The following is a 26,445-nucleotide window of genomic DNA, read 5'->3' on the forward strand; positions in this document are numbered from 1 at the left end:
TGCTCCGCCCAGGAGAAGATAGGCTGGGGGCACAGCTCATCCTGGCCCGGGAAAAAGCCAGGTGGGAAGGGGCAGCAGAGTCACTCCCTGGCACACACACCTGGTGGACAGCAAAGGTTCTACATCTCTCCCCACTAAGGATGTCCAGTGACTTTTGACCATTGTGTCCCAGCAGGTAGGGAGCCCTCCAGCCTCGGTGCTTCCATTGATCCCTGCCTATCCCCAGGACCACATGGTGCCTGATTGTTCTAGGTCTGGGCTGGTGGCTCAGGGGGCCAGGATGTCCTACCTGGACCCGAATGGCGTGCACGGCTGCCTAGGAGGACACCTTTGGGCATCCGCAGGCCAGGCAAAGTTCAGAGCTCTTGCCCAGCTTGGAAAAGACACAGTGTTGTCAAGGAGGCTGGCTTGAAGGGGCAAAGCGGTCCCTGAGCCTGGGGTGGGAGGAGGAGGGGGCCTGGGCCAGGCAAGCAGCTCACAATGGAATGTGCCCCAAGAAGTGGGAAGGGCGTGGGAAGAGGGGCTGGTCCTGAGGGGAGGGTGGCACCAATCCATTTCTCAGGTGGGCAGAGTGGATCAGAGCCTCCAGTTCCACAGGGCTCGGGGGCCCACCCCTCCTCCCACATTCCAGACCTGGCCCGGAAACCCCTCACTCCTTCCTCCACCACCTCCTCCTCCCTGTGACTGCAAAAGACAACAAACTCTCCATGGCTCATTTACTCTGATAAATCAACCAGACGGACAGGCCAGGATGGGACCAACAGGCTGGTGGGTGTCAAGACCCTCCCCCTGCCCTGGGCCCAGCCCCCATCTCTGCCCTCCTCAGACTCCTGGGGTCCCTGCAGCCCCTTCACATCACCCACCCAGAGACTCCCAGGATGTCCCAGACAGTCTTAGCGCCCCCCCAATATTCAGATGGGGAAACTGAGGCACCGCACAGACAGTTGTGTGCTCAGGGTCAGCCTTGAGGGATGTGGTGAGGCTGTGTCAGGACTCCAGGCATGACTTAGCTGGTCGCCAGTCCAGAATGGCAGTGAGTACTCCACACAGGCCTGGTGCTAGGACTGGAGGGTGCTAAGCAAAATGACAGCATGAGCAGCCTTGAGCAGAGGAGCCTGGAGTGCCACCCATTCCACCTCAGGTGCTGCAGGAGCCCAGGAGGCCCCCACATTCTAGCTGTTGCTCTACAGTTGTAGTGTAGGACCGACAGAAGCCACCCAAGCTGGTGGACCAGCAGGTCCACACAGTGGACTCTGCCCCTGGAAGGAAATGAGGGCATCAGCACTGAGCCCTAAACGGGAACAAACAAGGCTCTTGGCTGGGTGCAGAGACCTTAGAGGAAAGAGCATGTCTGGGTAGGAAGCCACGGAGGGGTCATGGTAGTGATAGGAGGAGATGCAGACAAGGGGGGCTCAGGGGAAGGAAGGAAGGAAGAAGACTGGGGGAAGGGGGGTGGAGCTGAGGCCTCACGCCCCGAAGGCCTCCTGGTCCCTGGAGGGGCCTGTTGCTTTGGGGCTGCCCCCGCCCTGCAGAGATATAGCAGATAGGCAATACTTGCCAGCAGCCCCAGTGAGAATGCCACAGGTCAGCCTAGCTGAGCCTCCCTCCGCCACGGGCTGGCCTCCTGGAACCTAGGCCAGCAGCCACCGCCCAGACCCCTTTCTTTGCTGGGTCAGGATCAGTAAGCAACCCCAGGAGGCCTCCACCCTCTCCCAGGGGCTGCTCAGCAGCCTGGGGGGCAGGGGCCTGCAGGCCTGCCAAGCTCAGGCACCCACGTGAGCTGGGCTTTGGATTCAGATCGGAGCCTTCTGGCATCCAGGACTCTGGCAAAGGCCCTCTTGCTATTTCTAAGAAAAATGCAGCAGGAATCTTCTCTGCTTCTCCAAAGCTCCAAGGGCTCCCTTGAGGCAGGGCTCAGATTCCCAGGACAGCGCCAGGTCAGGCCAAGAAAACATACTCTCGGGCCAGTCGTGTAGATGCCCAAGTGAGCAACCCAGGTCTGGTCACCCCTAGCACAAGCTGTAGGAGATAGAACAGTGCAGGGTGCGTGGGGTGGGGGGATTCGCGGGCTGTGTCACTGCAGCAGATCGTGGGCCCCAACCAGACTGGGACACTCATCTCCGGGAGAGCCCCCTCCATGGCATCCCTTCCCCAAATGCATTATCTTTTTCCCAGTATGTATTTGGTACCTCTGCCATGAAAAAAAGAGCTCAAAAACCACAAGGAGAAAGTGCAAACTCTATATCCTAGCACCAAGAGCAAGACTCCATCTAGCATCTTGCCCTTTCCCCAATTGCTGCACCGCACACACCCCGCCTCTGCTCCTGCTCTTCCCGCTCCCGAAATCTCCCTTCCCCTGTTTGTGATGTAGCCTCCTCCACAAATCCTGTCCAGATGCCCATGGTAGGAATCCTCCTCCTCCTGACCCCAGTCCACCCACAGGGCTCAGGGTCCCCCTTGCAGTCCTTTCCAAACACCATCTGCTTTACCAAAGGTTAGAAATCTAGAGGGAGAGGTGAGGCAGTGCGGACTCCTTGGGCACCCCCAGGATCAGCCCTCAGCCCTCTGAGGGTGTCTGCCACCCTCAGAGTAGCTCTTAGTTTCTGAGACTTCCTTTGCCAGAGCCATAACTGTATTCACAAAAAGTTAATGCACAGGGCTTCCCTGGTGGCACAGTGGTTGAGAAACTGCCTGCTAATGCAGGGGACACGGGTTCGAGCCCTGGTCTGGGAAGATCCCACATGCTGCGGAGCAACTAGGCCCGTGAGCCACAACTACTGAGCCTGCGCGTCTGGAGCCTGTGCTCCGCAACAAGAGAGGCCGCGATAGTGAGAGGTCCGCGCACCGCGATGAAGAGTGGCCCCTGCTTGCCACAACTAGAGAAAGCCCTCGCACAGAAACGAAGACCCAACACAGCCAAAAATAAATAAATAAACAAATGTGGGGTTAAAAAAAAACAAAAAAGTTAATGCACAAAACACAATGAAGTCAGCACCATTTTTGCCCCCATTTTACAGATGAGGCAGCAGGGACACAGAGGGACTTCACTATGCAAGGTCTACCCATGGCCAGGATGCAAGCTAGGCAGCTTGAGACCTCAGGATGCTGTTTCCATGGGGCCACTGCCATCCGTACCTTACATGGAGAAACCGGGGGTGGGAGAGCCTAAGCTACTTGTCTAAGATCACACAGCTGACAAGGTAGGATAGAGGTTTGCCTGCCTTCAGGGCCAGCTCTCTCAACCACCACAGCACCACCTCTTCATTCTACCAAATTAAGCGTCCCACTGCCTGCCCTGGGGGAGGAGCTGGAGGTTTCCCAGGAGTCAGAGGCCAAGTACCCACGGCTCTGAAGACACCCTCTGGGCTCCCCACCACCTCTGGAGAGGTCCCAGGGTTGGAGGTGCACACACACAGGTGCAGACAGCCAGGAGCCCACTCTGAGGCTGCCACCTCCCAAGCCACAGGGTGAAAGACGCCTTTATGGGCCAGGATGAGCTTTTTATCTTGGTGGTTTCTCTTTAAATTCTTTACGATTACGAAGCAGTGGGGGCTGCCAAGGAACATGATTTACTCCTTGAGCATGCACCAGCCCCTCACTCCGTGCCAAGGGAAGCTGGAGCCAGGGAGGGAGGGGTGGGCATCGTGCCAGGGAACCAGAGACAAGGCCTGTGCTGCGGAGGCCCAGCCAGTGGCGGTCCCATCTGAAGCTTGGCTGGACCTGGAAGGACCACAGCTGAGAGCCTCAGGCCCTGGCCTGGCTGACCCAGGCTGGGCCTCAGGCAGGCTCTCGGCAAGCACACGGACCTGCCCCGCTCTCTCCAAGGGCTGATCCCTGGCCAGCTGAGGGGCAGCCAACCAGCACCCAGGACCTCCCAACTCCCAAAGCGGCCATTTCCAAGTCCCCTCTCAGGAGTGAGGCGGCTCCCATTTCCAGGAAAACTGAGATCCGAAACGCAGGGATCTCGGCTCAAGTTCATGCTTTGGGTCTTCTTTCCTCCCTCATCAGGCTCATCCTGGAATACCCACGCCTCCCCAGTTTGCTAGCTCCAAGTCCCCCTGTAGCTGTCAAAGCCACCTACCCAACTCCCTGGTGCCACGCCTGGCCTCCAAGCTCCTGGGCCTTCTCACCTGTCCCTCACAATCTGAAGCTCCAAGCCTGTTTGGCTGGCCAGGGAGCCCCCCTGGTGGGCAAGGGAGGGTCCTTAAGCTCCCCAGCCCCACTCTTCACACCGTGCAGTCAGGCCAGCTAAGTCAGGCCAGCTAAGTTGAGGCTTGCAAAAGGCACTTCCAATTCAATCTGTATTCACCCCATACTCACTCCCCCTCGGGTGAAGTAAATGGACTGTGACCCTTCCTAACCTCCAGTCTCCTCATTTCCTAATAAGGAGACCTGGCAACTTTGGTTCTCGAATGCCACACGCAAACGATGTAAGTGGTGGCACTGTTATGGGCCTAATAGCCCCAGAGGCTCAGGAGCTGGGCTGAGGAGGGCTGGTGGGCAGTGACCAGCACCAACCCGTTCACCCTCCACCTGCAAAACGTCCTTCCCAAAGAGCAAGCCAGATACGCCCAGACTCTTGAGAAGGTTGAACCCCAGGGCTGCTCTGGTCATAGAAGCCCTTTCCACTCCTGGACCCTGGTTTTCCTTCTCCAAAGGGAGAGAGCTTCCTAAAGGACTCTGATCAGTGGAGGGGCTGGGGTGATGGACAACTGGATTCATAGGAAATAAGCAAACCCAAGTGCTGTTTCTCCAGTGGTAGAGAGCACAAGAAGCCTGACCAGTGCGAACCCAGCCCTTTCCTTGGGAAGTGAGGCTGGGCAGGCTAAAGCCGGCACTGCAGGGTCCTGGAGCTCGAGCCCGAGCCCATGGGAGAGGGCTGTGCCTGCATCCCCAACCTGCCCTCCACCCCCAGTCCTGGGACAGGCTCAGACATCAGGCAGAGCCAGGCTCCATCTTCGTCCTGCTCCTTAGTGACCCGGGAAAGCCTCTGGGCCTGATTCCTCACAGGATACCCAGGCAGTCCCCCTCCCCAGGCCTTGGAGGGACTACCACTTGGTTATCATCATGGGTACCTACTCATATTTCTATTATTTTCATCTTTCCTGACCTCCCCTGGCAAGGTGACCTTCCATTCCATCTCCCTACTCCGGCCTCAGTTTCCCCAGTAGCCCAGCCACCTCAGGTCATCACAGACCGCTTTCCCCCTCCAGACACCTCTTGGCCTCAAGTCCTGGCCAAAGCCAGCTCAGGCAGCAGCAGTGTATTGTGGGGGTGGCTTCCTGGGAAAAAGTAAACATTCCCCAAGCTAAACAAAGGAACTGGCAGGGCCCTCACACCTCCCTCTGCAGTGGGAGGTGGTACTCCAGGGCTTGGACCATCTCAGGGTGGGGGGAGGGAAAGTTTTTTTTCTCCCAGACTTGGCCAGTGACTCTGGGGTTAAGGGGACTCCAGGCCCAGGCAAGGATAGGTGGTGAAAAGAGGGTCCTGCTGCCCAGGCTCTCTAGTTCTAAGCATCCATGAGCTCTCAAAGAATACCTCTCCAGCTCCTGAAAATCTTCCTCACTTGACCCCTCATTTCTGCATGACCTTGGCTGTGCTGCTGATGGAAGCTCAGGAGATGTGCCATAGGAGTCTCCCCACTCTGACTGAACCCTGAGTCCCTTCTCCCTTAAACCCTCTCTCAGCTTTAGGCCTGGCTGGGGTGCCCAGGCGGATGGGCAGGCAGCAAGCCCAAGGCTGGCCCAGTTCCTGCCTTTGTTCCTTTATCTGCCCTGGGCAGTGTGGCCCCTCATACCAGAACCTCCAGCTTAGAGGGTCTGGCCCGACTAGGCCGGAACTAGCACCTCCCAACTGCAGCGGGACCCAGGCAAGGGAGGGGATGTGCCTAGGGTAAGGGAGGCCCTGAGGCCTGGTATGGCAGCTGCTATATCCATCCAAGGCACAGATGGAGAAACTGAGGCATGAAGCCACAGTGACCACCAGTGTTCCCAAGAGCAGCCCTCTCTGTGCCCCTCTTGTATACCCAGGAGGAGAAGCTCCCCCCAGCCCTGGCCACAGCCAGGCCAGGGCCCAGCTTCTGTAGGTGTTGGTCTCTATTCTCACTCCACAGATGATCAGTGAGGGCCTACTCCTCACTGAGGGCCACATCGTAGGCGTGAGCTGCCTGACACCATCCAGCATGGGCGGGGAGAGTGGTGCACAGGGCCTGGTGCACAGTAAGTGCTGAGCTCCCAGGAGGCACTGGCCAGCTGGGTGTCCATTGTCTTTTCAGCCACTTTGTCTGCGAGCACCCCATCTTGTTCACTGCACAGTCCCCAGTGCTCAGCACAGGGCCTGGCACATGGCAGGTACTCAAGAATCTGCTAAACTAAGTGACATCTAAGCATAAAAGTAGGACAGGAGGTCAAGTAGGAAACAGAAAGGTCAATCAGGACAGGGAAACCTGCCCGTGCAAAAGGACAGAGGCCTGGGGATGGGGTGGCCCCAGGCAGCCTACAGCCCCACCCCAGGCTGCCACAAGAGTCAGCGCCACAGGCTGGCTGCCAGTGAGTTGGGCTTTTAGTCACTGTGGTGTCAGCTTCAGAGCTAATTGAGGGGGAATCGACCTGACTGATGTGGGCTTCAGGCGTCGGCAAGGCCAGAGCACCAGCACTATTTCTGGCCTCTCCTCTGCCTCCTGCCTAACTGTGGCCCTGCCCTTGCCTGAGCCTCGGTTTCTCTCTCTGGAAAAAAGGAACAAAAGCCTTTGCCCCTTTGCCCCTGCAGGTCTAAGAAGGTTTAAAAGGAGTGTACAGAGACCCTCCCAATATCTTGTTTCTCCTGCTTCCTCTCATGGGTCTCCAGGGTGATGACAAAAGTAATACCCAGAGTGGATGTCTTGGTTCCAGGATCCAAGGGGTGCAGAAACCAAGTCACCCGCCCTGCCTGCCCCTGTGGGGGGAGGGGATGCTCTATTCTCCCTGCTGGCACCATGGGCTTGGAATGGGGTGAGAGGGGGACCAGGCCGCTTCAATATTTATTAATCAGCTCCGAGGACTTCCACCAGGAAAGGGTAGAGATATCAGCAGAATAAGTATCTCACCTTCTTAGGCCTAGGAGAGGAGTTGTTTTTGACAACCCAAACCAATCAACTCTTCTGCCCATTTCTCAGGCCCTGTGCAGGACTCCTTCCAGGCACATCCTCAGAAATTCACTCCCCACTCCCCCATCAAGTTGCACGGGTAATATGGGGCCAGGAGAGGGGCTCTGCTGGGGGACATGGGACATGGTGAGGTGGGGGCTGGGCCTCAGCCAAGCCTGAGGAAGGAAAGGTTGGCCCAGCCTTTCACCCTTATAAGTGCAACCGGAAATCTGGTCAGCCAGGGCTGAGTCGGCCCCACCCAGGGCAGGCAGCTGCACCAAGTGACCCTGGGCCAGAGGAGGGCCAAGGCTGAGAACTCAGCGGTGACCCCAGGTCCCCCAAGCATGGCTGCTGTCCCTTATCCCAGGCCGAGGGTAGACTCTTGTATCATGCACACCTTCGAGGAAGTGGCTAGTGAGCCATTGGTATGCCTGGATAGTATGTGTGGCACGTGTGTTCACCTGCCTAGTGGGTTAGCTGCAAAGGTGATGGAGCCGGGGGACTAGCATCTCATTCTGCAGACCCCAACTCATCATTAAAATGTTCCAGTGACTTCAAGCAAAGTGCTCACTGGGGATCTCAGGCCTGTCACAACAGCACGTGCTCTCCCTGAACTCACCAGGTGGTCTAGCCTCTAGTCACAGCCAAGAGCCCCCTCCCCAATTCCTGGGAACCCCTCCCACATGGAGACCCACAGGAAGGTTCCACAAGCACCCACAGCCCAGAAGAGCAGGTCCTGCTCCTCTAGCTTTCGGAGGCCTCAGTGTCTGCCCGATTGTCTCACCAGGCAGGGCAGGACCAGTGGCAGGGAAGGGCTTCTGCAAACACAAGTTTGAAAGGAAAGACACCTCTGTCACCCCAGTTATCACACAGAGGGAGATGCTCTGCAGACCCAAACCCAGAGGCCACACATTCTGGCTCTAGAAGCGGCCCGGGGACTTCCCTGGTGGTCTAGTGGTTGAGACTCCACGCTTCCACTGCAGGTTCGATCCCTGGTCGGGGAACTGAGATCCCTCATGCCATGCAGCCAAAAAAAAACAAAACAAAGAAGCAGCCCAGACTCAGGACCCTTCTCCAAATATCTAAGTAGTCAAGTCTCCAGCCTTTCCCAGCAAGTCACCACCTCCTTTGTCGCCCCCAACACACCCAGTGTGACCCATGTGGCTGCACAATTTGTCCTTTTTTGCTCTGACCTCTCTTCTCTCTCCTGTGCAACAGGGCCAAGTGCTCTGGACAGAGGAGGATGCTGGGGAACAGCAAGGCAGCCTCTTACCTTTAAATGAGAGCCGGACCCGGGGCGTGGCCGGGAGGTAGTCCTGGGTTGGGGTGGCTGGCCAGGCCCCAGTCAGTAGGGAAGCCCAGAGGAGGAGGCCAGCGACAGGCATTGTGGGAGGGGCCTAGGGCCCAGGAATCAGGCAGCCGGCTAGACACCTGGGAGGGGGAGCAAGATTGCAATGTGTGAGGCAGAGTGGGATATCCTGCCCTACCAACATTTCCCTGTGTAATTCTGCCCAAGGTGCCTCAGTTTCCCTATCTGAATAAATAGGACGATGGGTGTCTCCTTGCTCACACCCTCAGACTGGGGCCATGAATGCCTCAGTGTGAAAACCTCATATTCTTTCTTGTCCCTAACAATGGGTCTGAAGACCAGCCATTGAGTGCAGCCTAGGGTCACCAGGACTAATAGGGGCCATGGGAGACTCAAACCCTCCCCGCATCACAGCTTCCTGACTTCCATTCACAGCGCTCAGCTCAAGCAGGTGATCTCACAGCCCTCTCTAGTTCCCTTGCATCCACCCCCAACCAAATGGGCTGTTCCTTCCCTCTCCCACTTCAAGGAATGAGGGAAGAGATGGGTCCAGTCCTGCTGGCTCCAGCCAAATCTCTCCTTCTAGTATAGGGAAATCTGAGCCTGATTATTGGGGTTGGGAGCATGAGGGAGTGGAGGATGAGTGAGACACACATAGATGGCCTAGAGTGAGAGAGAGACAGCAGCCAGAAAAGGAGAGTCAAAGCACAGTAGGGTCTACTTTTACTGAAATCACAGCAGGAGGGATCCAGGTCAGACATACAGAAGGACTTCCTGCCAGGAAAACTTCCAGCTCTGCCTACAGAGGGCAAAGAAGGGGAGCAAGGACGGCCACAGGCCTGGGGCAGGGTCTGAGCCAGCCTCAGTGTCCCCTGCAGAACTCCCATACCCCCAGCAGGCCCAAGTTTCCGTACAATGTTTTTCAAATATTGTCTCCCCAGGCAGACTGGCTGTTGGGTAAACGCAGCCCAGCACCAGTTGTCTGAACATATTGCTCCCTCCAGGCGAAAACCAGTGCCAACTTCCCAACCGCGCCCCCCACACCCAGATGCACTGGGGGTGGGGGGCACCAAGAATGACAATGTGAGCCCCATCCCCCAGATCTGTCTGGCCTACTTCCTTCTCCCATGGGAGACAGGACCCCAGGCCCACTTCTAGGACCCTGAGGTGGGGGTGGGGTGTAAGAGGTATCGTGGCCTGTTAATCCCCTGCACTGGCTAACACATACTGAGGCAAGGCCCAGGCTCCACATCTGACTGTCCAACCCCACTCGACAGACCCTGATGCCCTCCCTAGCCCACCTCCCCCGAGACCTTGCCTCTCTTGCCAAGCAAACCACTGGTGGTTCCTCAGACAGGAAGTGCAGCTTCAGGCTGACTGACCCATTCCCCATGTGGTGCCCTCTGTGGGAACACCCTCTCCTGAGTGCCTGACACACCTCTCATGTTCCTTCAAAATCCCCCATCACAGGTGCTCCCTCCTAGGGAGGATGGCTGAAGGAGGGAGGGGAGAATCAGAACCAGCCCTTCCCCCAGTCTGCTGGGGCACAAAGCTGGTGCTGACTGAATGGCAGGCCCTGATGAGGCAGGCAGGTGGGAGAAAGGGCTGTGCAGCTAGCTACCAGCACCCTGGGGTGCACCTGGGAGGCCCCCACTAACAGTTGTGGATATCCACACGTCCACACTTACATGCCTGCGCTCGTCCTTACAAGCATATGTTTGTTCAAGAACTTGACCTGCTAGTGGGGTGGGGCTCAAGGAAGCTGGGAGACACTGTCCTGGCTTGGGGAGAACAAGATGCAGGCTGGGTCCCTTAGAGAGCTTTGATCCTCTTTATCAGGGGGCTCAGGGTGACTCGCCTCCCGTCCTCCCTGTGACCTCATTTCTCCTACAGCCATTTTCACGGTGACAAGGTCAGGGTCACCAAGGACAGTGCTGGAGTCCCCCAACATGTCCAGAAACGTGGAGGGCTTTGCTTCACTGGGCCCCTACAGGGACCTCCCACAATGCTTTGGCCCTTTAAAAGGGTGAATGGGGGATGTTCAAATCTGTTGGGGCCGCAGGCCCAAGTCTAGGCCCCCTCCTTGGCAGCCTGGGGGATGGAGGAGAGAAGGAGAGGGAAGGAAAAAGAGGAAGAGAAGGACAGAGAGAGGAAAGGGGAGGGCATTTCCACAGTTGCTTCCCCTCTGCCAGCCCCTAGATGCATTCCACTCAGCCCCAGCCCCGGAGAAGCCCCCAGTCTGGCCCAGCCCAGGTGGGTGGACAGAGAAGGAACAGCCACCGCCACCTGGGAGCCCACCAGGAGGAGAGCAGAGAAGGAAGGAAGGAAGGCTGGCGGGAGGGAGCAAGGGAGGGAGGCAGGCGGGAGGGAGGAGGAGAGAGGGAGGAGAGAGGGAGGGACGGAGGAGAGACGTTCGAACAAAGAACCGAGGAGCTGGGGCTGGCAAGGGGTGCAGGGAAGGGGCGGCCAGACGAGGGGGTCTGGAGGCACCTGGGGGCGGGGCAGGGGGCTAGGAGGTCGAATTGTCCAGACTGATCCAGACTTCTCAGGCTTGTGGGGGTTGTGGGGGACAGCCTGCCTCAGGGAAGGAAGGTTGGCTCCTTCGAGCTGAGAACTGCCTGGATGGAAGGGAGGCAGGAGCAGGGGCTGCGGGGTAACATGGTGAAGAAATTATTAACAGCACCCCACCCCCCACCTAGCTGCTCTGGAGCCCACCAGGAGGAGAGCAGAGAAGGAAGGAAGGAAGGCTGGCGGGAGGGAGCAAGGGAGGGAGGCAGGCGGGAGGGAGGAGGAGAGAGGGAGGAGAGAGGGAGGGACGGAGGAGAGACGTTCGAACAAAGAACCGAGGAGCTGGGGCTGGCAAGGGGTGCAGGGAAGGGGCGGCCAGACGAGGGGGTCTGGAGGCACCTGGGGGCGGGGCAGGGGGCTAGGAGGTCGAATTGTCCAGACTGATCCAGACTTCTCAGGCTTGTGGGGGTTGTGGGGGACAGCCTGCCTCAGGGAAGGAAGGTTGGCTCCTTCGAGCTGAGAACTGCCTGGATGGAAGGGAGGCAGGAGCAGGGGCTGCGGGGTAACATGGTGAAGAAATTATTAACAGCACCCCACCCCCCACCTAGCTGCTCTCATACTCCCCACCCCAGCAGGCCAGAGCTCCTTCCTGACTCCTTGGCTTCCCCCTCCCCCAACACCCTATGGACCAGGAAGCAGAGACACACCAGCATAGCTAGGATTGAAACCCCCCCTTTCATGGCCAGGGTTTCCCAGTCAAGGTCACCTGGGCTTGGCTCCATCTTCCCCCTCAAGGTATTCCTGGAGCGGCAGGGGGCTAAGGCTGGGTTCCTGGCCTTCTCTCCCCAACCCCCTGCACTTCTGGGCCTGGCTCCTTCAGAACTGAGGGGCAGCAGCAGGGGTAGGCATGCCCAGTGTCCTCACCTTCCAGGACACCTTACCCCAAGGGTCCAGGCACACTCCCTATGCAGCCTGGGAAAAGGCTCCAGCTCCAACCAACCCCCTGGACTGGAATAAGCCTACCAACCTCTGGGTGCAGTTTCCCTATCTCTCCAACTAGGACAGGGGCTTCTGGGAGACAATCTGGATGAATTCAGGAGGACAGGAACCCCCAACCTCCAGAGCGGACACATCGGTGCCTTCACTTCCCACCCCCCTCCCCCAGGTGTTCATGGGCTGGTGTTCACAACACAGTTATCTCAAGAATTAGAAGTTATTTATCCAGCCAGGCCTCCAGCCCTAGCTCCAGCTGACCCCTCCTGCCAGTCCTGCCTCATTCCTGGGCCACCTTGACACTCTCTGGTCCCACCTGCTCTAAGCAAGTCCACCTAGCTCCTAGTGTCCCCTGCCCACTTAACCACTGGGGCCCCAGCCTGCCCACATGGGGGGCCCCAGCTCACTTACTCCCCACATACAGCAGGGCCCCTAATCCAAGCAAGACTCCCTGCTGGAAAGCAAACTAGCAGCAGGGGGTCAGGGGGCTGGCACAGAGCTGGGAGAAAAGCCTTGGGGCTGGCAGTCCTGCCCTGCTGATCTTGGAGACCCTCCACGCAGGGGCTGCCAGTATAGCGCTTCCCTTCCAGCAGACGTTCCCCAGATCCGGACACTGAGGCAGGGCAGGCGTACCTACTGGGGAAAAACGCTGCCTGAGGCGTTAGTGGGAGAGCTCAGCCAGGAGAAGGGGCATGAGGCCTCCCGCTCCAGGAACAAGGTGGTGGAGGTGTATGGAAGCACCCACCCTCCCACCCAGAACCTTTCGCAGAAAAAGTTGCTTTGCACACTGGTGACCCCGCAGGCCACATCCTCCACACATCTCCACATCGCTTCGATGCTGAGGGTCGGGGCAGCCCGGCCAGGTATAGGCACCCACTCCAGTCCGGTCACCCCTGCGTCCGCGGGAAGCCCCCTGGCTCTCTGAGCCCCAAGCCCCGGACACTTCCGCAGAGTTGCAGTGCCGCGGGTCCCAGAGGGATCGCGGGGTGGCCCGGCTGCCTGACCGCTCCCTCCCGGTTCCCGCCGCACTCACCTCTTCCACGCGGCGGGGCCTGGGCTCCCGAGCAGCGGCGGCGGCGGCAGCAGAGCGGCTCCCGGTTGAGCCGGTCCGTGCTAGCGGCCCCCCGGGGCCATGGCCCTGCCCGCGCCCTCTCGCCGCTGTGCCTGAGCCCGGGTTGGGGCCGCGGCCCCGGCTTAACGGGTTCTGCGGGCTTCGGGCGCGTCAGCAGTCGAGGCCCCGGGCCCCATCCCGGGCTATGGGAAGGCTCAGGGGCGCTAGGGGCCGCCTCCCCCCGGGTGGGCTGCGGGCGCCCCCTGGCCGGCGCGCCGAGGGCGCATTCCCCGGAGCGGGGCGCGGGCGACGGCGCGCGCTGGGCTTCGGGGAGCTGCGCTCGGCTTGGCTCGGTGGCGCTGTGCTCCCCTGGTCTCTGGACTGGGGCCGGCCGGCCGCGCTGGGCTGCGCTCGGGGATCACCGGACCGCGGCCGCTCGCTCGCTCGCTTGCTCTGGTCTCGCGGCCGCCGGCGGGACGGGGCGCTCGGAGCCGCGCGGGGAGAGCCGGCAATTGGCCGCCCGTGGGCGACATTTGCATAGCGCGGCCCCGCCCCGCCCGCCCCGCCCGGCCCCACCCCCAGGGCGGGACCCGCCCGGCCGCCGTCCCGCCCCCTCTCCACCTGTCCGCGGGCTGGGCTCGATGCTCCCAGGCGGTGGGGCAGCCTGCGCCCGGGGAGGCTAATCTGCACCCCGCGCCCCCGCCCTGGCTTCGCAGGCGGCGCCCCCGCCCCGCCCTGGCTTTGTCTCTCCGTGGATACACCGCGCACACCGCGCCTGGTGTTTACCCGGGCACTCAACTCCCTGGCGGGAAGGGCAGGCGCGCCCGGGAGCAACGAGCCTGCGCTCACCTGCGCACCCCCTGCCGTGTCCCTCCTTCCCACTCGCTGCCCGCCACGCCTGGCCCGGCGTGAGACCCGCAGCTCAGGGCCCGGGACTGCCCGGGCCGCTCAGCAGGTGGCAGTGCAGCCCCTGGGACGGCTGGCACGGCGGGACCTGCCCGCCGCCTCCAGCCCAAGCCAGGTCAGCCTTACAGCTCCGTTCAACCACTCTAGAGCTCCCTGAGACGCCCTCAGCAGCCAGTCCTATTTCAAGCCAGTAGCCCCACGGACCCACCCCCTTACAGTTCCATAACCCAGAGAAGCCGGATAGGGGTTCCTAAAAGGGACATTTGCTTTCAAATGGCCTCCTGATGAACTGAGGGCCCCGCAACTGATCCGAGGAAGGGACCCTCCACCCAACCTAACCCAACTCCCAAGGCCGTAGCCTCACCAGCCAGGACCACAGCCTCAGCCTGGCCTCATGCACTTTGCCAAGGTCCCAGTGGGCATAGGCCCTCTTTGTCCTCCTTCTCCTCCCTCTTCTCCTATTCCCTCCCCTTCCTCCTCCTCTCTCCTTTCTATTCTTTCCTCTCTCCTCCTCTGCCCTCCCCTCCTCTTCCCCCTCTTTCCTCTCCCCCTATTTTTCCTTGTCTGCTTCCTCCTTCTCTCCTTTCTCCTCCTCTCCTCCTCTTCCTCTACACTCCTTTCTCTCTTCCTCCTCTTGTTCCCCCTCTCCTCTCTCTTCCTTCTCCTTCTTCTCTTCCTGGCTAACAAGACACCCCCCCCAAGACATCTCTCACTCTGACCTATTGGCTGGTTGACTGCAAATGTAAGTTGGGGTGGGATGTTAGGGATCCTGCTGAGGGTCTCCTGACCTGGACTTGGACTTGGAGTGCTGGTGCACATGCTCCAAGCAGAGGCTGGCCACTGGATCTAAGGGAACACCAGCTTGCAGGGTTTTTTTGGTTTTTGGCCACACCATGTGGCATGCGGGATCTTAGTTCCCTGACCAGGGATTGAACCCATGCCGCCTGCATTGGGAGTGCAGAGTCTTACCCACTGGACCACCAGGGAAGTCCCTTTGCTCTTTTTTTTTTTTTTTTTGGCCTCAGCCTGCAGTAATGGTGGCTGCAGTGACAGTGTCTGCATGTCTCTCGCTGTCATGTCTCATTTAAAAACACTGTGTCGGGACTTCCCTGGTGGTGCAGTGGCTAAGAATCCGCCTGCCAATGCAGGAGACACGGGTTCGATCCCTGGTCTGGGAAGATCCCATATGCCTCGGAGCAACTAAGTCCGTGCACCACAACCACTGAGCCTGCGCTCTAGAGCCCACGAGCCACAACTACTGAGCCTGCGTGCTGCAACTACTGTAGCCCGCGCACCTGGAGCCCGTGCTCCACAACCAGAGAAGCCACCACAATGAGAAGCCCGCGCACCACAATGAAGAGTAGCCTCAGCTTGCTACACCTAGAGAAAGCCCACGTGCAACAGCGAAGACCCAACGCTGCCAAAAATTGAAAAAATAAAAAAATAAAATCACTCTGTCAGTCATTCCTCCTCATCCCCACTCCTCTGTACCAGGGTCAACCCTGAGGTCACCACCACTGCACCACCATTACCAGTGCAGCATATGACACCATCACTGTGGTTTCCAAAGCCATCAGTTCCAACACCACCCCACAGCCTCCCTGGCCTCCTCTGTCACCACCACCAGCATGATCATTATCCTGCTCACTAAAGCAGAACTGTGAGGACTTGCCAAAGACAACTCCAGGGTTCTGGGTTAGGAAGGAAAGAGACTCAATTGATTTGTCCATGAAGCACCTCTCAGACACACAGATTAGGCCCAGCACACAGAGGTCTTTGGTGGCAGGGGGGTGGGAGGAAGGGGACAAGGAGAGGGAGGAGAGCTAGAGCTGGGCTTGGCTACACACAGTGGAGTGATGCCAATTCTCTTCTAATCAGTGTGAGAAGGCTGAGTAATCAATAGAAATCAAAACAATTTTATTATTGCCACAGTGAATCCACGCTGCACCCTTGCCCTGTGTGTGTCAGCTGGGATAAGCATTTTGTATCAATATATGTCATTTTATATATAATATGTATCATTGGGAGGAATACTGTAGAGCCTCCTGTGATTTTGCCTTCAATTGCAGGGGTCCAAAGACCCCTTGAAACCAGCCCCTGATGGGGGGTTGGGAGGCCCTGCGTGCCAACAGGGTTTATGGTCTTTTGCCCCCTCCCCAGCACTTCACAGTGCCACTGAGAAGCAAGTCCTGCTGTCCCCATTGTACAGATGAGGAAGAGGAGACTGGGAGAAGTGGGGTGAGGCTTATAACCACCAGGCAGTGGTGTGGGAAAGGTGGTATTTTCAGGAGCTATGGGAAGGCTCCAGGAGGGAAGGGCCAGGCCACAGGGCCCACATGAAGCCAAGGGCCTGCAACTCAGACCGGTGCTGGGGGGCTGGCAATGAGTGCTAGAGCCACACGTGGCACTTAGGGAGTTCAATAAATCTTTATTGAATGAATAAGAGGGCAAATCCCTGCAATACCAGATCCAAGAGGGCGCGTGAGCCAAGAGCCAAGAGCCCAGGAGCCAACTCTGTGCCTACTACCTAGCTCCTCTGGACTGGCTGCCCCCACCCGACACTCTCCCTGCCACCCAGAGTCCTTCAGTCTTTCCCTCTGCTGTGCTAGATCCACCTGAGAGCCACCCAGGATGCCCTGTGGGGTTGCCTGAACGGAGGCCAGACCAGGCTAACACCTGCCGGGCCTCCATCCCTCCCTCCTCTGCAGACACTTGGACCCCACGCATGCTTCTTTTCCAGCTCCCCCATGGCCCACCCTAGCACCAGTCTGGACACACAAGGTGGTAGGGAGTTCAGAGATGGTTACGCCAGGTCAGGTTCCCCCACTGACCCAGCCTCTGGAGCAGCCCCCACTCCCTTCCCAGATGGGGATAGGCCCTTGGGGTGATATCCTGGCTGTGTAGCCTTGGGCTCATGGCTCAGCTTCCTAGAGCTCCTGAGGTGCCACAAAGCCCAACAATGGGGGTTACACCTGGGAAGGAATTGGCCCCCTTTGTCCCAGCCCCCGCCCTGGGTGATGGTGCTGCGGTGGGCAGGGAAGCTTTGAAGGTCTTCTCCCCCAAACACCTCCAGCCCTTCCACCTGGCCCAGACTTTGTTTCTGGCAGTGCTCATGCCTGTTTCGTTTCCTTCTGGCTCTTCCAGCCTGTGCTGCTGGGGACTGAAGTGCAGCCCTGGGCCTCCTGCTGCCTGTTGATCCTGTCTGTCTACACTATTTGTCTCTATCTGGCCTCCCCTGTGGGGAGAGGGCAGCCTGCTGTACTGGGTAACCTTGAGAGAAAACCTGCCCTCCTGGCCTCTGCATCTGGAAGGCTGGACGAGGAAGGCCTGGGCCTCAGGGACCGGCCATGCTCTCTTGATGAAGGTGGTGACTAAACCAGCGCTCTCTCCTCTGGCCCGGTCTCTGGGGAACCTGTTTCCCGGGCCTAGCAGGCTGAGCAAGCCTCGGCCCGCCCAGCCCCAGCGCTGCTGGCTCAGATTTCCCCGCTTTCTGGTTTTCTCATCTCCTCTGCCCCAGGCGCTGCCTGCTTTCTGGCCCAGCCCCCACCCATCCGGAACTGGATCCCACAGAGGGGGTGTTGGAAAGGGGGCCTGGGAGGGGGCCAGGGAGGTGCTCGGCCATACCAGGAAGGGGCGGGCCGGGCCGTGAGGAGTCACCCACGGCCAGGGTGCAGGAAGGGGTTCAGCTCAACCTTCCCCTGCCCAGACTGCCCCCCAGGAGCTGGCTCTGAGCCCATCAAAAGCTGGAATGACCCGCCTCCCTGGCTCCTCCCCAAAGCTGCCTCTAGGCCTTTTCTGCTGTTGTCCCCTCTACAGGGAATGCTCTTCCCAACTTCAGTGCCAGTGTAAACCCTGTGTTTCCTCTAGCCCAGAGCCCTCGGCCACCTCCTCCAACCCCAAACACTGTCCCTTTCCGCACAAAGGGCCGGCGTCCCTTCTTGAGGCTGCTTCATCCTCCCTTTCCACACCAGAGCCCTGCAGGCATCCCAAGCCTCTTCGAGGAGCTCTGCCCTCTCTTTCGTCTCTGGGTCTTTGCACATGCTGTTCCCCTGTGCCTGGAATGCCTTTCCTATTTCCTTCTAGATTCTGCAGGCTTCTAGGAAGATATTACCTCCAAGAAAGCCAATCCTAACGGCTGGGTCAGGAGCGTCCTTGGGCCCCTGCGGGTCCTGCATCCCCATCCAGACATTAACAGACCCAGGCCTCTCTGCGTTCTCCTGGCTGGGTCCCACATAGACCCATCAGCAACTGCTTCCTGTGTGCATTCAGACTGAATAAGAGAGGAAGCCACGGGCTCTGAGTTGCCACATACTCCCTCATCCCATATTTGTATTACTCTGTGTGTGTGTGTGTGTGTGTGTGTGTGTGTGTGTGTGTGTGTGTGTGTGTGTTTGTATATGTTGAGGGAGGTGGGGGTCGGGTGGGCCCAAGCTTGGCTGGCTGCCAAGTGACCCATGACCATCAGCCAGCCTGAGCATATCCTGTTTAGACAGAGGCCAGACAGCCATCCCTCACTCACTTGGGTCTGCCCTGCCCCTGCTGAGGAGCCCAGGTCTTGGGCCTAGAGCTCAAACCTTATCTGCTCCAGAGAGGCCTCCTCACTAAGAATTGGGATGGGGATTTTGCATTTCCTCTGCCCCCTTGGTACAGGGCCTTTTTTCTGGGTGCCTGGGCCCTGGGTCATTTATGGTTGGGCAGCCCCAGCCACTGGCTAGGGGTGGGGGTTGTGGAGCTTGGCTGAAAAGACCTTGGATCTGGAGCTCACCTGGGAGGAACCACCAGCCACTCTTTGGCTTTGCTCAACTCTGTTGGGACAGCCCCATCCTTCCAGCTGCTCAGGCCAAAAAGTCTTTGAATAAGCCTGGACTCTCTCTCACATCTACATCTAAACCATCAGTAAATACTTTCAACTTCACCTTCAAAATATGCAAAATATCAGGTGACAACTTCCTACCTTCTCCCTGGCCACCAGCTCTGCAGCCACTGCCTCTGCAGCTTCTACCTCCACAGCCAACCTCATCTCTCACCTGACAAGTATGGGAGACTCCTTACTGGGCTCCCAGCTTCTGCTCTTGCCTCCTGCTAGCCAGCCAGAATCCAGAGGGACTCTGTTAAGATGGAAGCTAGGGCATGTTTCTTTCTTATATAAGATTTTAAAAAATATTTATTTTTATTTATTATCATTTATTTTTGGCTGCATTGGGTCTTCATTGCTGCGCGTGGGCTTTCTCTAGTTGCAGTGAGCAGGGGCTACTGTTCGCTGCAGTGCGCGGACGTCTCATTGCAGTGGCGTCTCTTGCTGTGGAGCACAGGCTCCAGGCGCGCGGGCTTCAGTAGTTGCAGCGCCCAGGCTCAGTAGTTGTGGGGCACGGGCTTAGTTACTCTGCGGTGTGTGGGATCTTCCTGGACCAGGGATCAAACCCATGTCCCCTGCATTGGCAGGCGGATTCTTAACCACTGCCCCACCAGGGAAGCCCCATGTCTCTTTCTTGTCCTAAGTTCTCAGTGGCTCCGACTTCGTTGAGAGTCAAAGCCAATTCCTTGCAGTGGCTGTCTCCCCAGCCCACTCCCATCTCTGACTCGTGTCCTCTTGTTCTTGGCCACAGCCTCCTCCCTATTCCTCCCACATGAGGCACTTCAGCCTCAGGGCCCCTGAAATGACTGTTCCCTTTGCCTGGATGCCCTTCCTGTAGGCACCTCTATGACTTCTCCTTCACCTCCTTCAGGTTTTTGCTCAGATAGTACCTTCTCAGTAATATCTACCACCACTACCCCAGCACTCTTGACTTTCCCTTCCCTTCCTCTCTTTTTCTATACGACATCTTTTGCTTCTTTTTATGCTTGTTATTTATTGTCCATTTCCCTACCCCTGCTAGACTATCAGCATCAAGAGGGCAGAAACTGTTTTGTCTGTTTCCTGCTTCCCCAGCACCCAGAATGGAGACTGGTATATACCAGTCTCACTGAATGAGAGAGGGGCTCAACCCAGGGCCTCTCTGTACTCTGATCAGGGACTGGGACCTGCTTTCCACCCTGGTATTTGGGCCTCTGCTCGCACTCCCTGGAGCTGAGGACAGGGCAGGGATGGGTACCCATGTGCTGTTTCCTCCGCTATGGAAGAGCTGGCCTGAGTAGACAGTGTCTCAAGCTACAGCCCCAGAGACTCAAGGTAGACTCTGCCTTGACTTGAAAGGCAGGGAAGCTCCAGCTGTGAGCCCCCCAGGGGCAGGCATAGTCCCTTAGGCAGAGGTGTGTCTCAGAGCTAGGGGAGACCCAGGCAGCCCCCCAACAAAGCTGACTGCGCTGGGCTCTGATCCTGTGGGGTTTCTGGCCGCCTCCCAGGCCCACATCTGCTGCACACACCCCTTCCATGTGTCTGTGTGGCCACAGTCCTGGGAGAGGGGGGCCCAAGGAGGGTCCTGCAGCCAGGCCTGCAAGCTGGGATCTGGACTTACTTAGTTCCAAATGACTGGGGAATGTCTCTTCCGTGACAGCCGCAGCATGGCCTCCCCTGGTCCCTCATTCCCAGCAGGGAAGTGGGGCCCAGATGAAGGCAGCCCCCCGGAAGGGGGAGGGGCAGGTGGGCAGACTGTGGGTACCCTGCCGTCCTGCCCCTCTTCCCTAAGCCTGGCTTCAGGTCTTCCCTGAGGAAGGGCTACAATATGAGGTCATTGTCCATACCCTCAGACCAGAGATCTAAGGCCAGAGCATCCCATCTCCGTCTCCATCCCCCGTGAGCCAGGAAATGGAGGATCTTGGCCAGCACCATTGCCTATTCTGGGCTGTAAGGCATCTGTGGCACAGCAGCACTGGGACTGGCCAAGGAGGAATGCTCCTTGCAGAGAATCTCTCCTTTACAGCTCATAGCCTCGTGCCTTAGGGGAGTGTCGGGTAGCAGGGCTAGCGCCAGGCAGTGGGGAGCTGGGCCTGCCCTGGCCAACCTGGTGTCCTAAGCACCCCATCCAGAATGATGAGCCTCTTTGCTCCATGTATGTGGTTGGCAGGGCTATGACACCAAGTCCACACCCCCTACCCTGGGATAGGGTGCCATCCTGTGCTGTGAGGGTTTGATTTCCAAACATAATTGGGTAGAGTGGACACCTTGGCCTTACCTGGTCTCTGGACCTGCATCCAGGAATTGGGGGCTCCACTTGTGCTATCTGTGGAGTCTTAGGGAGGATGAGGGCCTCTGACTCACCTTGGCCAGAACACTACTGTGTACCCATTTCAGAGAAGGGAATACTGAGACCTCGAGGAGCAGGGGCCTGGGCAACTTTTCTGGGGATTCCAGACTAGGGCTGCCTTGAATATTGGAGTGTAGCCTCTGATTGAGGAAGGACTAGGACTGGCCTGAGGGTAATGAGGCCAGTATAGTCTGATTTAAGATTTTAAAGGATTCCTCTGGCTCCTAGGGGGCCAGAAAGGAAGCTATGAGCCTCCGAGAGAGGGGACAGGGACCTGGCTAGATTACTAGGGGTGCTGCTGGGTATCCTCAACTCAGCCAGGGTCCCCTCACCTTTCCCTTGAGCCTATGTATCAGATCTGACCCGGGATTTGGGAATGGCGAAAGAGACTTCCTTCCTGGCCTCATACACCCTCCATATGTGGTCTGGCTGGCCAGCCTCCCTGCCCCCGCTCCCCTGAAACAGTGGTTTAAGCTTTAATCCGAGGACAAGTTTCTGCAAAGCTCATGTTTGCTGCCGGAAGGAGCAGGGACCAGCTGAGATGGAGGGATAAGGTGGGAGGGGGATTTGGAGGAAGGGAGGGGGCAGGGAGATATCAGAAATCCACACTCTACCCTCTGCCCTGCCTGTCTCCTGCTCCTCCAGACTAACTTGGAGGGGCCTTGTTCTTGCCACCCAGAGGGATGCATTCATGTGTCCACAGCCTGCCTGAGTACCTACCGTGTGCCACCTCTATCAGTCACATCCACTCAGCTCACAGGGAAGGGTCTCTGGGACCCCAAGCTGCACCCCTTGGCCAGCCCAGCCCTGGACAGGTCCTGACTCCCCAGGATACTGGTCAGGGGCACAGAGGGGCACTACCTCCTCAAAAGGAGGCCATTGCCGTCCCCCCTCCCCAGTTTCTGGTCTCCTCACAATCCCTGAGGGGAAACTGCGGCCTCCAGCATGCCCCCGCCCCTTGTCCTCTCGTGGTGTACCCCTTTTCCTGTCCTCTAGCCCAAGTTGCCCCAACTTCTTTCCACCCCACTCCTCACTGCAGCCCTCCCACACCACCCTCCACCGCGAGGCCACCTTCTCCTCACTCTTCTCTCTGTGCACCCAGCCCCTGCCCGGGGCGCCCACCACTCTGGACTCACTGCAGCTTCCCCACCAGCTGAGTAGCCCCAACAATCAGCACCTCCCAGCCAAGAATATCTGTACCCCAGCCTGAGAGGAATCTTACCCTTGGGGTGGCCCAAATATGGCATCTTGGGCAGCAACTCAAAGCCCTGAGTCAACACCGAGCCTCAGGAAGCCCATATTTCCCAGCCAGGGTCTGGCTGGGCCCAGGCTAGGCTATGGGGCCCCATTCCCCAGGAAGGGGCCAGGCAGGGCTTCTGGGGCCCAGCCTCTGGTTAACATGGTGTCCCTTGCTGCAGGTTTAGTCACCCAGAGGGGGGACCCAGTACTGGGTGTTGGCTTGCTTATGTCTCAGGCTCTGCGGTCTTGGGGACACAAGGTGGTCCAGTCCAGGCCTCCATCATCCTGGGGCCTTCAGTTGGGGAAAGCTTCCTAGAGGAGGAGGTAAGGGCTGAGTTCGGGGTGGGGACACAAAGCATGAGAGCCCCACCCCCCCACCCCAGCCAGAGTTTGGGGGTAATTCTGTGTTGAATTCCCCCAAGCAATGCCCCTCCTCATCTGCTGCCCTGGACTGGGTGTTTCCTCACAATGGGGCTTGTTGTGGAGGATACCTTGGGGCTTCCAGCTGTCCAGGCAGGGTCAGTTCCCGTTCCCTCTGTCACTTGTTGATCAAAGGCACAACCCCTAACCCCCTTCCTCATCAGATAAGACTGCACGCCCTGTGAGTCCTGGGCTCTGGAAAACTCACTCCTACCCATCTGCTCTTCCCACGGGGCCGCCGGACGAGATCTCCACAGAGTCCCATGCCAGCGACCCCTCGCCCCCTACCAGGCCAGACCTCAGACAAACGTGCCACTTGGCAAATGGGGAGAATGAGGGCCCTGAGAGGGTCCCATGGAAAGTCTGAGTCAGAAGCAGCAGAGCCCAGTTTGCCTGCGCTGCTCAGTCAGTCAGAGGGGTCTCTACGGGGAGGGGTCTCCCAGGCAAACCTCAGTGCCTGGAAGCCAGGTCCCTAAGCCCTAGCCAGGAGGCTCCTCGGGTCACTCCAAGGTTCCTGGAGGGCCGCTGCCCCATCACACCTAGTACCACGTTGCTCTCAAGCCCTTGCCCAGGCTGTTTTCCCACCAGGAATGTCTTTCCCATCTCCCCAGGGAGGTTCTCCTGGTCCTTCTGGCCTGATTCCAATGTTGTCTCTCCCCAGAAGCCTCCCGATTGCCCAGCTAGTCTCTGTCCTCTGAGCTTCTAGGAAAGAACCTCTCTACCTGTGTCTTGGTCAAATGTCATTTATTCATTCATTCTGCAGACATCATGTGTGCCCAGCCCTGTGCCAATCTCTAGGCCACAGAGGCTGACATCTCCACACATCTCACACTCATTCTGGACCGTGAACTTCAGAGGGCCTGGTGGAGTCTCCTCTGAGCTAAGGGTGCAGAGCTGGTTCTGGGAGGTTGGGCAAAATGGGCCAGACTGCCACTGCGCCCCTGCTTACTGGGTGAGTAAGCCTTCGATCCCACCCCCCATGCTGATTCGCCACCCCAGTGTGGCCTGAAATTTTAACAAAATTGTCTCCAAGGAGTAGTAGGCTAAGCTTATAGGCCTGGGGCTGAGGGAAAGGAGTCACCTCAGAAGACCTTAATAGCACAGAGTTTGGGGGATCAAGTCCCTGCAGGGCCCAGGCCCACCCTGGACCCTACACCTTGGAGAGGCCCCATGAGGGCTGGCAGATGGCCTAGAGAAGCATGAGTCCCACAGAATTGTGGAGACCAGTGTGCAGCCTGGGCAGTGACAGAAGCCCTGCAGTCCGACCTTGCTCTCTAAGCAGCCACTAGAGCGCCTGTGGACATGGGAACATGGACAGATGCAGGCAGGGCCACTGAGCTCTTTGATCTCACTGTGCCTCACTCTACCTACCCAAACATCAGGGCCAGCAAGGCTGGGGCTGCAGTATGAGTGCACACATGTGTGGGAAGGTCCCCACTGGCCCCACCAAGGACCCTCTGACTCCAAGCCTAGCGTCCTGAGGGTCTTACCCACCCATGGCCCATGTGCACTCATTTGCTTATTCTCTGGAGACCAGTTTCCTCATCTGTAAAATGAGAGCAAGTCCCTCATCTCAGGGTGCTGGGAGGATGAAATAAGCCACTAAGAGCAGATTGCTGGGAGCAGCATCTGGTATATAGGGCACACTCTGCCCATGTCATCTTTGTTATGACTCATTGTTTCTCCCCAGTGGATGACAGAGAAACCCAGGGGCATGAGGGCTTACCTGAATTGCTCTGCCACAGGCTGGGGCCCCAGGAGAAAGTAGGCACCCTTCTCATCTAGCAGAAGGGTCCACTCAGGATGGGACAGCCTTGACCCCCATATCCAGCCACTGCCTCAGCTCCTCAGGCATCCAGGATCTGTAGGGCAGCACACAGGATTGTCCCCACTGGAGCCTCCACCAGTAAAGACAACCTTACTGTCCTCCCTGGGAGAGGCCAGCAAGCAAGTTGTCATGGGAATGTGGTGCTAGCAAAGCAGGCCACCTGGGACTCGCAGGCCACACACCTGCTTCCCTCCTTATATCGGCCAGCCCCACTCTGGGTCTGACCCCAATGTCCAACCCACAGTTCCTCCCAACATTTATGAGCCTGGAGCTATTGGAGTTGGCAAGGTGATGAGGCCCCAGATCAGTTCCTAGGTCAGCCAGGGGGTACCCTAGCAAGTGTGTGTACTCAGGGCTAGGAGGGTGACTCAGGGAAGGCTGGATAGAGGAGGTGACACTGTCACTGGGTCTTAAATAACCACTCAGAGATCTACCAGCTTGAAGGTTGAAGGAACAACTTGGGCAAGAGCCTGGAGGCATAACCTGTCAAGGTGTGTCCTAGAGGCCAGATGATGGGGCTGTCTTGAGCGGGACTCAGTGTCAGAGTCTACTAGAGGTGTGCATGGGGCAGGGGCAGGGGCCAGGGCCAGGGGTAGGGGGTAGGAGAAGTGGCACAGGAGTTCCATTTTGACTGACACAAGAGCCAAGAGGGACCGAGCTGAGCTCAGCAGAGGCAGAGTGAGGGCAGATGTGGACCCCGGAACAGTCCTTGGGGAGGTGTCAGTCAGAGGAAAAGGCCCAGTGAGGGGACAGCAGGTGGCCCAGACAGCTGGTGAGCTAGTCAGAAGGGGAGGCAGAGGTGCAAGGAACCAGGTCAACCCTTCACAAGGAGCTGGGCTTGGGGGCTCCTATTTTTTTTTTTAAATTAATTAATTAATTAATTATATTTTGGCTGCGTTAGGTCTTCGTTGCTGCGCGTGGGCTTTCTCGAGTTGCGGCGAGCAGGGGCTACTCTTCGTTGCAGTGCACGGGCTTCTCACTGTGGTGTCTTCTCTTGTTGTGGAGCACAGGCTCTAGGCGTGTGGGTTTCAGTAGTTGTGGCACGTGGGCTCAGTAGTTGTGGCTTGCGGGCTCTAGAGCGCAGGCTCAGTAGTTGTGGTGCACGGGCTTAGTCACTCAGTGGCATGTGGGATCTTCCTGGACCAGGGCTCGAACCCGTGTCCCCTGCATTGGCAGGTGGATTCTCAACCACTCTGCCACCAGGGAAGCCCTGGGGGCTCCTGTTGACTCCCGGCCTGCAGACCTTTCTTCCCCTGAGCATAGTCTGTTGGTAGATTGAGAGTTATCCTCCCCAGAGAACTAGGATGCCTCCTCTGGAGAAGATGCTGCTTTCATTAGGGATGGGCAGCTGGGAGGTTTTGAGATTTCCAGGAGGGCACAAGGCCGTAGGTTGTGTCCCTATCATACCTTCCACACTCCTCAGCTTCCTAGTATCCATCTCTATACACCTGACTGCCATTCATGCACGCACCCAGATGTCGCTTGGGCTGGGGCAGGGTCCACCTGTTTCCAAGGAGGTCTGGACTACTCCTGTCCTGGTACTCTTGTTCACAAATGGTGAAACTGAAGCCCAGAGGAAGAGTGCCTTGCCCAGAATGCCAAGGGGCTGAGGGCTTCAGCCCTTCATGGTGTCCATCGGCCTTCCTCCCAGGTCTCCATAAATGAGAATTCCCAGCAGAGTGGGCTCAGACTGCCTTCCAGAGCCCTTAAACCCTCTCCACCCTCCTTGCTTTGTCCCCTCCTCGGGGGCCCCAAGCTTAGCTGAGCTTCCCTATCCAGGGCGCCGCTCCTGGAGGGTTCCAGGCTGCCTGCTTTTCCCTGTAAAGACCCTCTACCCTGCCCCCTTGCCTGATTCCTGTGGGCGCCAGTCCCTGACCACCGCTC

General features: G+C 58.2%; 1 protein-coding gene across 9 annotated transcripts in view; it reads right to left on the bottom strand.

Annotated features, from left to right (window-relative positions):
• The window catches only part of SEMA3F (semaphorin 3F), a 45,668-nt gene that overhangs the window by 15,206 nt on the left and 4,017 nt on the right, over nt 1-26,445 (bottom strand). For 4 of the 9 annotated variants that reach the window (XM_055079769.1, XM_055079766.1, XM_028479383.2 and 1 more), the window contains exons 1-2: nt 12,967-13,438; nt 8,397-8,554 (exon numbers count right to left, since the gene is read on the bottom strand). In XM_055079769.1, the coding sequence (XP_054935744.1) occupies nt 8,397-8,508 (112 nt within the window). In that variant the 5' untranslated portion in view covers nt 8,509-8,554; nt 12,967-13,438. Of the gene's footprint in view, nt 1-8,396; nt 8,555-10,922; nt 10,998-12,966; nt 13,439-26,445 lie in introns of those variants that run through there. The other 5 variants (XM_007113946.4, XM_028479382.2, XM_007113943.4 and 2 more) reach the window with 3 other exon arrangements.

This window comes from Physeter macrocephalus, chromosome 18, assembly GCF_002837175.3.
Source record: "Physeter macrocephalus isolate SW-GA chromosome 18, ASM283717v5, whole genome shotgun sequence".
NCBI classification, from domain to species: Eukaryota; Metazoa; Chordata; class Mammalia; order Artiodactyla; family Physeteridae; genus Physeter; species Physeter macrocephalus.